Source organism: Callorhinus ursinus, unplaced genomic scaffold (assembly GCF_003265705.2).
Source record: "Callorhinus ursinus isolate GAN/ISIS: 27379988/994484 unplaced genomic scaffold, GSC_fseal_2.0 scaffold64, whole genome shotgun sequence".
NCBI lineage: Eukaryota > Metazoa > Chordata > Mammalia > Carnivora > Otariidae > Callorhinus > Callorhinus ursinus.
This window is the reverse complement of record NW_027397126.1, coordinates 164279-177304: the sequence shown is the minus strand read 5'-3', so window position 1 is coordinate 177304 and position 13026 is coordinate 164279. Positions and strand designations below refer to the sequence as shown.

The 13026-nt window shown below is 41.3% G+C and overlaps 1 protein-coding gene across 2 annotated transcripts in view; it reads right to left on the bottom strand.

Moving 5' to 3' along the window:
* The window catches only part of SLC9A6 (solute carrier family 9 member A6), a 50966-nt gene that overhangs the window by 22882 nt on the left and 15058 nt on the right, over nucleotides 1-13026 (bottom strand). For both annotated transcript variants that reach the window (XM_073885669.1, XM_073885670.1), the window contains exons 6-10: nucleotides 12238-12343; nucleotides 8489-8635; nucleotides 6307-6407; nucleotides 5926-6014; nucleotides 3025-3138 (exon numbers count right to left, since the gene is read on the bottom strand). In XM_073885669.1, coding sequence (XP_073741770.1) covers nucleotides 3025-3138; nucleotides 5926-6014; nucleotides 6307-6407; nucleotides 8489-8635; nucleotides 12238-12343 — 557 coding nt within the window. The remainder of the gene's footprint in view (nucleotides 1-3024; nucleotides 3139-5925; nucleotides 6015-6306; nucleotides 6408-8488; nucleotides 8636-12237; nucleotides 12344-13026) is intronic.

Below are 13026 nucleotides of genomic sequence, written 5' to 3'. Positions count from 1 at the left end.
TCAGTCAAGTGATTAAGGCTAATAACAACATCATTCACATGTTAATAAGTATGTACCCTTGACATAATGTGATGAGAATGGCACCTTACTTCTGTGTCTTATTTGGGAATAATGCACAAGCCCAGTCTAATCATGGGGAACACATCAGGAATTCTAGCTGTGATATATTCTGCAAAGTACCTGACCAGGAGCCCCTCAAAACTATCAAGGGCCATCAAAAAGAAGTCTGTGAAATTGTCACAGTCAACTGGAACCTAAAGAGGCATGACAACTAAATGAAATGTGGCATCCTGGATGGGATTTTAGACTAGAAAAAGGCCTTTAGGGAAAAACTGAGAATCTGCATGAAGTATGAGCTTCAGGTAATGATAATGTGTCAATACTGGTTCATTAATTGTGGCAAGTGTACCACGCTCGTGTGAGATGTTAACAACAGGGGAACCTGGGTGTGGGGTACAGGAGAACTTTCTGTATTATTTTCATAATTTTTCTGTAAATCTAAAACTACTCTAGAATGCAGAAGTTATTAAAAATGGTGCTTCCCTAAAAAAATAAGAAAATAACAACAAAACACATGGGCCAATGTGGCAGTGACTGCCAGTTATATCCTCAATATCCACCCTTCCTTTCCTCTCTAGCGGTAGACCCTCCCTCACTCTCACCTCCAATTTTCATCGGCATACATAGTCACCTAGATAAAGAATAGAATTCCCAGCTTCTCTTGCACGTGTAACCCAATGGATGTTAACTGGAAGTGATGTGTGCCTATTCTGGGTCATGTCCTTAAAGGGAAGTGGCAGACAGAGGGGTGAGCCTTGCTGGCCCCTAAGAATAAGGGCAACTCCTGAGGGATGGGTGCAAGAAGGCTGCTTGGGTCCCTGATGATTGTGGAGCAGAGCTGCCACAATAGTTCAGACTTTGACATGAGAAAGAAAGAAACTTCTACCTTGTTTAAACCTTGGTTAATTTGGGTCATTGTCACGTAACGTCAAGCCTATATCCTAACTACAGCAAGAGGACAACTCTCTCCTGGTAAGTCAATTTTCACGGTAGGCTCTTGCACTGAGGAACCTGAATTCCTCACAGACTCAGAAATGTATAGAGAATATTTGGCCTCATTTCTGGATAAGTATAGTGGACCAAGCCAGTTGACTGCTCAAGTTTCTCAAAGACTAGCAGAATCTGAAGGGACTGATCTCATGGGAGTCTTCCAGCTAGAGTTCTTCTCTTATTAAAAGGGTTTTCTCTTTTTTGCCTGAAGTTCATTCCCAGAAGACTAAAACACAACAGAATGGCATTTCAGTAATACCTTATTTTCTAAAAGAGATTCTATTTAGAGTTTTAATTTTTAAAATATTCCTGGTAATCTCTTTGGCAGAAACTTCATTCTGAAGTAGTTTTTAAAAATATTTCTTTTGGAAACCACTAACTCAAACCTCCCCCTCTCTAACCACACTCTCTGCTTCCATGTCTCACGTTTATCTATCCCCCTTGGATGGCTCCCCCACCTTCCTCTCTCTGGGACCTCCCATCCAAAGAGCCCTCAAGTCTTTCCTCAAACAACCAGTCTGCTCCCTTCTTCACTTCCTTTCTCAGCCACATCTTAGTAACACTCCTCCTGGTACCCTATACTCATGTGCCCCTCTCTGGGTTTTCACTGCACTCACTTGACTAAACCCCAAACCTCGAAGGACCCATCTCTCTTCTCCATGCTTCCAGCCAAGTAGTACTCCTGGACAAAGTAGACTGATTCTACTGTTTGTACCTATTCCTCAAACTCACATACATCCTTAATACTGCTCAGCAATCCGACTGCATTTCTTTGGTCAACTCACTCACTCGCTCGCCCACACTCTCTACGTCTGTTTCCCAACCTTCTCCTCAAAACTCCTATCGCCTGTGGAAGCCAGTCTTCAAGATGGTCCCCAACGATCCCTGCCTCCTAGTAGTCACACCTTCGTGTAGTCCCTGCTCACACTAAGTACCAGGGGCCAACAGTCAATGTGGTGGAAGGGATGATGGTCATTTCCAAGATTAGGTCATAAAAGGCACTTCAGCTTCCATCTTTAGTGCTCTGCTCTCTCAGCTCGCTCCCTCTGGGGGAAGTTGTGCTGTGAGCTGCCCATGGAGAGGTCCCCTGGAGAAAGGCCTCTGGCTAGCAGCCATGTGAGTGAGCTTGGGGAGGATCCTCCAAGCCTCGGTCAAGTCCTGAAAGAGCACAGCCCCAGTCCAGAGCCTGACTGCAACCTCAGGAGAGGTGCCAGAAGCCAGTTAAGCTGTCCCTGGATTCCTGACCCTCAGAGACTGTGTGAGGTGATCTGTTTGTTTTAAGCTGCTACAGTTTAGGGTACTCTGTTATACAATAGATAACTGATAGGCCACCTGCTCCTCCCGCCCTCTCAGCAGATGCTCTCACCTCCTACTTTACAGATAAAACTAGAAGCCATCAGACAGGAACTCCATCTTACAGGTGTGTACCTGCAGCTTTCCATCCCCTGTCCTCTCCCGGGACAATGGTGGAGGCCGGCCGCCCCCCACATGTGTTAGATTCCATTTTCTCCTGCCTTCTCCCGAGGCTGGCACTCCTGAGTGTGCTCTTTCATGCGCTCAGCTTCTCCATTTTGACTGATTTTTAAAGCCAGAGACAGAGGCAGAGGCAAGCAGCCTCCTTTAGCCCTTCACCATCCTACAACTACTGCCCCGTGGTGCAGAGCTCTTTCCCAGGGTCTACTCTCTCTCTCTTCCCTTCAGTGACAGAGGACAAACAGTTTTATTTTGGGGGACTGATGGAATGGCCGGAGACCTTTTTCTGTCATCTCAACCTGTGTTATTTGTGCAGTAAACAAAAATGAAGAGAGAACAGAATAAATGGAATAGGAAAAAAGAGTTGCAATCCTTCTTTGTTTTACTCAGAGGAAAATTTCATATATTTAAATGTATTCTTATCAACCACCTCTCCAGAAGACACGGGCGAATCTCAACTGAAAAGAAGTTTTTCAAAATAGAACACATAATAAAGGATACAAATGCGCCTACTACAAATGTTGGGTTAAAGACATGGTTCTGGAATGTGAACAGTGTCAGTCCCATGTAGGAGAAGATGAAATTCTCTGCCAAGAAATTGAGAAGCTCAAACAACTGAAACGAAATTTTAAAAGGTTAGTCCAGTAAATACATTAAGTTACGTCATTTGAAAACACGAGTATCGCTAAGATAACGAAGCAGACACTCCACGTATGTAAAGCTCATGTATATCCCCAAAGCAGGTGCTTCAGAGGGGAGCAAATGTAGAGATGACATTTCTAGTCCCACAGATAAAGCCAGAGATGTTGCCCCCGCACGTCCCCCCCATCACTTCCTCTGTCAATCCCCATGTTCAGTCACTGTCCTCCTCCTCCTCCTCCAAACCTTGTCAAGTTTTCTTTGGGGATGTTCCTTGTCCCTGCCACCACCTTAGTCTAAAGCTATCATCACACCCCACCCCTAATACTGCAAAGGGCCCCTCACTCTATCCTGCTGCCCCCATCCTACACCCTCACCCAGTGAGTCTCTCTGGATGCGCCACTTTGGAGACACCTCCCTCTTCTAGGCTGGAAGATCCAGTACAGATTCTTTTCTCTTGGCATCAAATGCTTCATGACAACTTCCGTATCACCGCCTTGTCGTGTGGTTTCCCTTTTCACGTGGGTCTCAGCCCTTGTTCAGGGAGCAGGGGCTTGCAGGTTATAGCCCTGCGCATGCTCCTCCCTGCCCAGGCTGCCTGCGTGCCCCACCCGTTCACACCACTGCCCCTCAAGGATTACTGGCACAGCAGGGACCCGACACTTGCAACTTGACTTGCCCCCCAATGCATGAGTCCCAGGCCCTCTGTAACGCAGCATCCCCCGGTCTGTCGTAGTTATCTACCACTGCTCTTGCACATGCGCCCTCTGCGCCACTAAACAGGGTGGTGGTTAAGTAACACGTGCCCAGGGGTCAAAATGCTCTGGCTTCAAGCCTGCTTTTCCCACTTGCTGGCTGCATGGCTTTGGGCAAGTTAACCTTTCTAAACCGGGCTTGCCTCATTCTTGAAAAATGGGACTTAAAAATGGAAATAAGTATATATTTAATTTACCTTAAATGACTTAATATACTATAATTATACTTATTTGTTTAACGATAATAGCTAAGCTTTATCTGGTTTTTATTATGTGCCTGATATTATGCTAAGGACTTTACAAGCTTTATCTCATTTTAATCTCACAACTCCATGAGGTAGGTACTATCATTATCCTCATTTTAAAGATGACAACACTGAAGCACAGAGAAGTTATGTAACTTGCCCCTGGTCACACAGCCAGCAAGTAGTGGAACCAGGATTTGGAACAACACAGACTCTCTGCTTTAATCCACAACACCAAGGGTTGGCAAACTTTTCCTGTGAAGGATCAGAGACAGAAAGTAAATATTTGAGGCTCTGTGGGTCACATGGTCCCTATCACAGTCACTCAGTTTTACCAATGTAACACAAAAGCAGCCAGAGACTACATGTTAAAAAAAAAAATGGGTGTGGCAGTGTGCCAATAAAACTACTAATGGACACTGTAGTCTGAATTTCATATAATTTTTCCGTGTCAAAAAATCTTCTTTTGTTTCCAACCATTTAGAAATGTCAACATCATCCCCAGCTCACAGACCTTACAGGGAGGTCTGGCCGTTGTCTGCCAACCCCTGAGCCACACTTTGCGGCCTTCCATTCATTAATGCTAGCTACTTTTTTGTTCCTGCCTTTACCAGTACTGTTTCCCCTATGGCTTCTTTTCTTATCCTTTTTCTATGCTTTTCTGAATCCTTCCGATCTTTCTAGGTACACCATTTCTTCAATGACAGTTTTCCAGCCTCCTCAAGCCTCAAACCATTTCCCCGCTTCTCTGACCTGTTGTATGACATATCATTTGAAACATACAATCTAGAAGTTCCATTAGTCTGAGTTTTTTTTTTTTAATGTTATTCAAGCTTCATATCACCAACAAGACTGGAAACGCCTACCTTGTTTTTTTTTTTTTTTTTAATTCCCCACTCCATCGTCTAGAAAAATACCAAACACCCCAGCTAATTTTCTTCTCTACACTTACTGCAGTAAATTAATTCGTAAAAGGGATTTGTAGCCTCAGTGTATATGCATGGGAGAAGAAAAGTCTAATCAGGTCACATACTAAATTTGTGGCTCCAGAAGAAAGAAGAAAAGAATAAGGACATTTGCTCCTGCTTTATCAGGAGTCCTTCCAAGGCTAATCTCACTCTGTTCTAGTCATTTGGCAAAACTGAAAGCATCTAATCATAATCAAGTACTCATTTGTTTCTATTCCAGATATTACATATTATTCATTCATTTGTCCCAAACGCCTCATGAAGCTAGGAAATGCTATGCCTCTTTCCTTTATAATTCCCTTCAGGTACCCTGCACACCTGATCGTTTGGCACCATATAAAACCCAACCACTGGTGTAGCTGACATTCCTGGAGACAGAGCAGCTGCGAGGCACTCGAAGGAGGTCAATCTTCTCTGTGTCACCCAGCAGTAGAGCCAGTCAGATCAGAAATTAATCTTGTTTCTATCACCCAGCAGTCCTTCTAGTCAGACCTGAGTGAACTTCCAAAACATTCCTCTTAAAAGGGATTTGATCAGGAAAACAAGGAAGGGAAGCCAACTGATCACTGGAACCACAATAATAATGGCCCCTAGCTATTCTGCTGAACTATCTCTACCCTCAGTGTGGCCACCCTTCGACCTGCCAATCCCATCTCTCTCTGGAGTCAAAGGAAGAGGAGCTGAAATGAGTAGACATCATTTGGAACCAACTAAAGATGATTTTTCAGTAAAGAAAGACTTCGGTTTGCTGCCAAGGAGGAAACATTTCTTCACAAACTATAAAGCTTCTCTTACCTGTTTAGTTCTATGCTGAGACTCTGTGGACAGATTATTGTATGTATAATGGGCCTGTGTGATGCCGCAAAACAACACTGCAACCACACCTATAAAGAGAGCAAGTTCCAAGTTCACATCAAAGGAGACTTCCCAACTTTCATACTGAGGCTTGTATTTTACAGAAGATCATATGCTCAGTGTTGAAATTTCCAGTTGTGACTTACTTTGTTCAGAGGAACCACTTCCATTAAACATCTTTCTTATATTCTAAAGTGACAGCATAAATCCCAATGCTAACAAGTACGTTCAAATGCTAGAGGATGTGCCCCCGTGTAGAAACAATGACTGGCAAAGTCACTCCCTGTGAAGGCTTACGATCAAAAGGAGAAAGGACCCTACCTGTGAAGCCCCATGCTTCAGCCAAGAGGAAGGTACTCCAGGACATCAGGAAGAACAAGCCTGTCTCCAACAGCTGGAACTCCCGTAATTTGGTGAACTTTGTCACGTAAGACTGTCAAGGTTGGTAACAAGATCTTGTAATACACAAGTAAGACTACAAAGAATAATAGTCGAGGCAAGACAACCATGAAAGGGCAAGAAGGGTTCTCCAATCTCACACAAGTCACAGAATAAGGAAGCGCCAAAGTGAAGGACCTCTTAAAATGAGCGTTGTACTGAGGAGTCAGCAGTCTTTGCTTCCATGAGGAAGTCACACAGTTTTGTCAATTGTTTTATGGGTATCGCATGCCTTGCCAGAAACCACATCATAAAGGACAGAGATGTAAGCAACAGATCAGACACACAACAGGCCACCTCTATTAATCTGCAACCCAAAGCAAGACAGCTTCCCTAATTAGAGCAATTTATAATTACTAAGAACATGACATTTCCATGAGATTTCATGTTTATTTGATCCCCTAGCACCTCCGTGATGTAGAGCATTCCACGATAAAGAAACCGGGGCATGTCACTCACTTATACGAATCTAAAAAGTATTTGTTAGTCAGCCGGGGAAGGGCCCATGCAGACCTGTGACAAATCTCAGGCTGGAATCTCCATCTGCTTCCACAAATGTGTACCACAGCAGAAAGATGAACAAGACAGACTCCCTCCCCTCAAGGACATTGTAATGGGACAGCGATACAATTTGTCCTGGCTCCGCCTTCAGAACCTTTTACTGTCTCTTTGTGCCTTAGTTCACCTGTAAAGAGCCATAAGACAAGTCTCTTCCAGCACAAGGCTGAAGGAGAGCAAACTTACAGATCCTTGAAAAAAAGTATTTGCGTTTTTATTTTCTTGAAAGATCTTAAGTGATCTTTATACCCAATGTCGGGCTCGAACTCACAACCCCGAGGTCAAGAGTCACACGCTCTACTGACTGAGCCAGTCAGGGGCTCTCAAAAGTATTTGTTTTGTATGAAAATATCTTAGAAGTTTTAGAGCTGGAAGCTCTTTAGAGATTATCAAGTCCCACTCATCTTCCCTGCTGTCCCCAACTGCCACCTTCCTACACTGAGGGCCCACAGGTGAAGTGTCAGTGCTCCTATACTGGAAGCTCTAGGAAGGCAGAGGCCATGTCTGTCTTGTCCATCTTTGATGCCCAGAGCATTGCATCTGGCATGCAGCAGGCAATCAAGTGTTTTCTGAATAAGCACAAGAATGATTTGCCCAACACTTTAAATAGCAACCTGGTGGCCGTGCCAAGGACTCTAGAACAGAAGGTTAAAACCGTTGAGAGTTGAGATGAACTCCCATCTGTCCAAACCCAGGAAGCTGATTTTGTTCAATTGACATCATGGTCGTACACTTCCTATTTGTCGTATTCAACAAAGAGCAAATGAACAGCAGCGCAGAATACCCAGAGGCTCCTTGGAATATATTTACCTTTATATCAATTTCGTCTACAACCTTAAAACTCACTCCCAGAGGGTCACTGCATCTAATCAGACCTGTGTAGTGTAAGTTGGAGAGCATGGAGCCTAATGCAAAACAAGGAAATTCCCTTATTTATTTATCAGTAAAGATGATTACATAATGTTTTCAAACCAAGTCCCTGGTTATAAGGTTAATAATTATAACACAATGCGGGCTCCTGAGTGGCTCAGTCGGTTAAGCATCCGACTCTTGGTTTCAGCTCAAGTCATGATCTCATGGGTCCTGGGATCAAGCCCCACATTGGGCTCCTCACTCAGTGGAGAGTCTGCTTGAAGATTCTCTCCCTCTGCCCTTCTCCCCACTCTCTCTCTCTCTCTCTGAAATAAATAAATAGGGGCGCCTGGGTGGCTCAGTGGGTTAAGCATCTGCCTTCAGCTCAGGTCATGATCTCAGGGCCCTGGAATGGAGCTCTGCATCAGGCTCCCTGCTCAGTGGGGAGTCTGCTTCTCCCTCTCCCTCTGCCTGCCACTGCTCCCGCTTGTGCTCTCTCATGCTCCCTATCTCTCTGTCAAATAAATCAATAAAATCTTTAAAAAAATAAATCTTAAAAACATAAGTGTAACACACTGGCAATTCTGGAACAGGAGAGACCATGGAATACAGGATTCAACCACTTTTTAGGTTAACAAGGAAAGATTAACAAAAGGATATTAAAGCTGTCACCACACCCGTAGCGGCACCCATTGCGAAAGATCCACTGAAGATCCCAAGGAAAATCCCAATAGACTTGAACATGGCTGTGACATCAAAGGTGTGGCTGTTGTCCCCAGCTGGCTGGTATGCCACTATTGAGCTGCAAGAGAGAGATTGTTTTTACTTCTAGAAGCAACTTTTATGTTACGAACTATCTAAAAAATAATGAAATAAATAAATAAATACATTCTCTAGGGTAGTAGAGCTTGAAAGATGAAATCAGGGCTGGGGGAGAGGTGGGGGGGAGAGGGGACAAAAACTTCTGATTTGAATTGCTAAAATAAGGACAAAAGGTTACTAAAACACCCTGTGGTGGATCCAGCTGGCAAGAAAATTCAGCTAAAATTTAAATGACAATTTCAGGAGATAGAATATTCTAAGGTCTTCTGTGTGAAGTTGTACCGAGCCTTTTTCTCCAGCGTCAAGATACTGTGCTGTACTATTCTTTTATGACTCTGTTCAAGACTTCCTAGCACTGAGTGCCTACAAGCCCTAACATACTAATGTGAACAAACTAATGAAAAATTCCACTTGTTTTCAGCAGAGGCATAAGAATATAAAGAATACTGCTCAATACTCAACCTGGTCACATTTTGTTTTTCCTATGGGAAAAAAAGATGACTGAAGTACCCTTTCAACTTTTAGAATACCAGAATGGGCCCAATGCCTAACATCTATTCACTCACTGAAATAGACTTTTATAGGGAAAAGGGCTTGAAAGTCCATCCAAGGAATTAGAATCCACTTAGCTTACCCAGCTGGATCTCTACCTCAAACTTTTGAAAAGAAAGTCACTCTGCAAGAGGCCAAGACACACAATGACAGGAGACACTCTCTGTCTTGAACTTTACGAGTCCAAACCTGGTCCAAAAATGCTTCTTTTTAAAATAGTCACTCTGGGAAATAGAAGTGGCTGAGAGAATCACTGTCAGCAGGTGTCTGGAGAGAGTGTCTACCATTAGTAAATTAGTTCTCATCTCAGTTAATTGACGTACCAGTGTTTTTATAAAAAGCCTGGACTCAAAGACATCATACAAGTCATGTCAAAGAAAAGAAGGAGAAAAAACACATTTCCAGGAATATAATGAATTCTCCCCGTGGTTACAACAGTGTTTTTTAAGGTTCAAGGCTGAAAAATGGGCTTGCATGTACACCAAGTTCTTTTCATACCTCCATAGTTAAGTTAAAAAAATATTATTTTCATAAATATGAAATGGCTTCTAATGTCATGCTATCTTATCTATACATAAAGGGTCCCATCACCATTTATGGTTTTTAAGACCAAAAATGGTCCAAATGGATATAACCATTTGTTTAACCATTTCCCTACTGTTAGACATGTAAAAGTTGCTTCTAATATTTTTGCTACTATAATAAAGAGGTGAAAGAGCATATTTGCACTTTTTCCAAATTTTGGACTATTTCCCTGTGCTACATTCTTGGAAGCTGGGTATTACTATACCTATGGCTCCTCTTACATGTAGTGCAACTGCTTTCAAATTAGACCTATATTACATTTTTGGAGGGAAATAGGACTGTATCTCTCAATTTTTTACTGATCATATCCACTGGCCTAGAAATTCGACTCCTAAAAATCATCATACAGAAAAACTCACAAGGTTTCACAGAGATTTGCACATAAATATGTTCACTGCAGTGCCATTCACAATAAAAGATATTAGAAAACATCAAACATTAACCAGTAAGGGATAGGAGAGGTAAATTTGTGGTGTACCATACAATGGGATAATAGAAGTATTAACACAGTAAAATGTCCAAGTGAGAAAAACAAGTTACAGAAGAGTATGTTTAATACTATGCCCTTTTTGTTTAAAAATTATTAATATAGAGGGTGGGGGGGAGGGGGTAACTGGATGACAGGCATTAAGGAGGGCACTTGATGGAATGAGCACTGAGTGTTACATGCTTAACGACTGAGCCACCCAGGCGCCCCCTGAGTGTTATATGCAACTGATGAATCACTGAACTCTACCTTTGAAACCAATAATACATATATGTTAATTAACTGAACTTAAATAAAAAATTAAATTTAAAAAATAAAAATTATCAATATATTTATATGTATGTTAATATCCTAATAGAAAAGCCTAGATGAAAACCTTAATAGTGGTTATTTGAGAGCTGAAATTTCAGGAATTTTCTACTAAGTCAAATACTTTAGATTGTTACAAACATTATTAATTTTATTATCATAAATAATGACAAAAAGGTACCATACAAAGAGCAGACAATACCAACTGCAATGTTGAGAACAATGTACAAGTGATCTTGGTTAAAACACCAGGGTGTCTCAGTTCCGGCACTGTTGGTATTTGGGGCCAGGTAGTTATTTGTTGGGTGGTGGATGCTGTCCTGTGTACTGAAGGATATTGAGCAGCGTCCCTGGCCTCCACCCACTAGATGGCATGGAGTAAAGGCAACTGTCTCCGGGGCTAGATATTTCCTTAGTAGGAGTGGGTTGGCAGGATTGAGTCCCTCAGAGGTTCAGACTCATTCTTTCACCTGCAAACACTTTCTAATAACATGTATAGTAACTTCTATAAGTAGACTAAAGTATTGCTCATTTCATTAATTGTCTTAACACTTCTAAAAATTAACAAACATTTCTGTAATGCTTATGTTAAATATGAGAAATACAAATTAAACTACGATGAGATATTGCTCAATCATCAAACTGGCAAAAATGTAAAAGTCTGACAAATATTCTGTTGGGGAAGCTATGAGGAAACAGGCACTTCCATAATTCAGTGCTTAAAGTGCAAAGTGGCATAATCTTTTTGACGGGCAATGTAGCAATGTCTACCAAATTACAAATGTATTTATCCTTTAACATACTAATCTCACTTCTTCTGGAAAATTATCCTACTAATGTATAAAGCAGGTGAGGTCAAGTTAATCACTACAGCATTGTTTGGGATAGCAAAGGACTGAAAACTCTTTTATGCTTCCAGCAATAGGAGACTGATTAAATCAACTTTAACAGTTCATAGTACAGCACATAGGATACTCTGCAGCTGCAAACAAAGAATGAGAAAACTCTCTGCCTCGACATGGAAAGATCTCCAGAATATAGTTATGTGAGAGAAAGTGAGGCATAGAATATATTTAGCATGCTACTTTTAAAATAAGAGGCAAATGAGAATATTTATTCATATGTGTGGTTGTACTTGGATAAAGAAATAGGAGGATACACAAGCAGCTAATCAAAATGGTTACATATAAGGGGCTGGGGGGACAGGTGGATGAAAAGAGGAGTAAGAACATGACTTTTCTATGTTACCTCTCTGTACATTTTTGATTTTTGAACCATGTAAATATATTATCTGTTCCAAAAATTTAATTTAATTAAAAAAGAAAACATGTTCATGTTATAATGTTAAAACAGAATAAAAAATCATATACACGCCACAATCACAACTGTGTAAAAACAGCATGCATAGAAAACAAGAATAAAAGTCAGTGCCCTCGAATCTTTAGAGTAATTGCCTTTAGGTGTGAGAAGGCTATACCATTTTTTCTTCCCCACATTTTCGTAAGTATGTATTTCTTTAAGAGGAAAAACACAATGCCTCAGTCTTTCAAACATCTGCATTCATAATGCACTTCATTCAATAAGTGACTTTCGGTTCCTAGTACCCCAACATTCTAAATACAGAAAATAACAAGAAAACAAACACTTACGAAGACAGCACTATGGCAACAGCATCGTTGAGGACACTCTCCCCAAAAAGAAGTGCATAGAGTTCAACATCCACTTGAAGCTCATGGAATATGGCAAGGACAGTCACTAGCAAATAGAAAGAGGGGAGTATTTAGACATCACGAATGTAACACAGTCCCCTTCATAGATGATTATGATGGCTACTTAGAAATTCATCTCTTCCTCTTAGGATCCGATCCCAATAAACATTCTCTTACCATATTAAAGATTCAGTATGTTCCCGCTGATACTTCTCTTTTCCCTAATTGTGTACCCGCAATATTTCCTTTAGCTTACAAACAGCTGAAATTAACCCTGGAGGATTGAGCTGACCTATATATTTCATGCAAATGCTAATCAGCTTGTCTTGCACATTTATTTTCCATAAAGAATATATACAGAACTTCTTACAGACCAGGTGATCATTAATCTGATGAAGAAGGGTATTACGAAAAGCATCTTTTGCTACAAACTTCATTTTCTCCTTGGAGCCTTACAACTCATTTCTATTTGACTTGCAAATTTCAAGCACACTGGTTTAGTTTAGCAAAGACAGTTAGGAAATGAAAGCACAAGTTTGGTTTTTGGCTGAGATAAAATTTATGACCAGAATTACAGCTGCTATATTTAACTTAATAAGAAGCCAATGATCAGGCTATTACAGCCTGAGAAGATTAAACAAACAAACAAACAAACAAACCCTTCTTCTAGGCAACAATTCCATGAGAATTCTTAGAAAAATCAGATGAGATTGAAGTTGTAATATAACT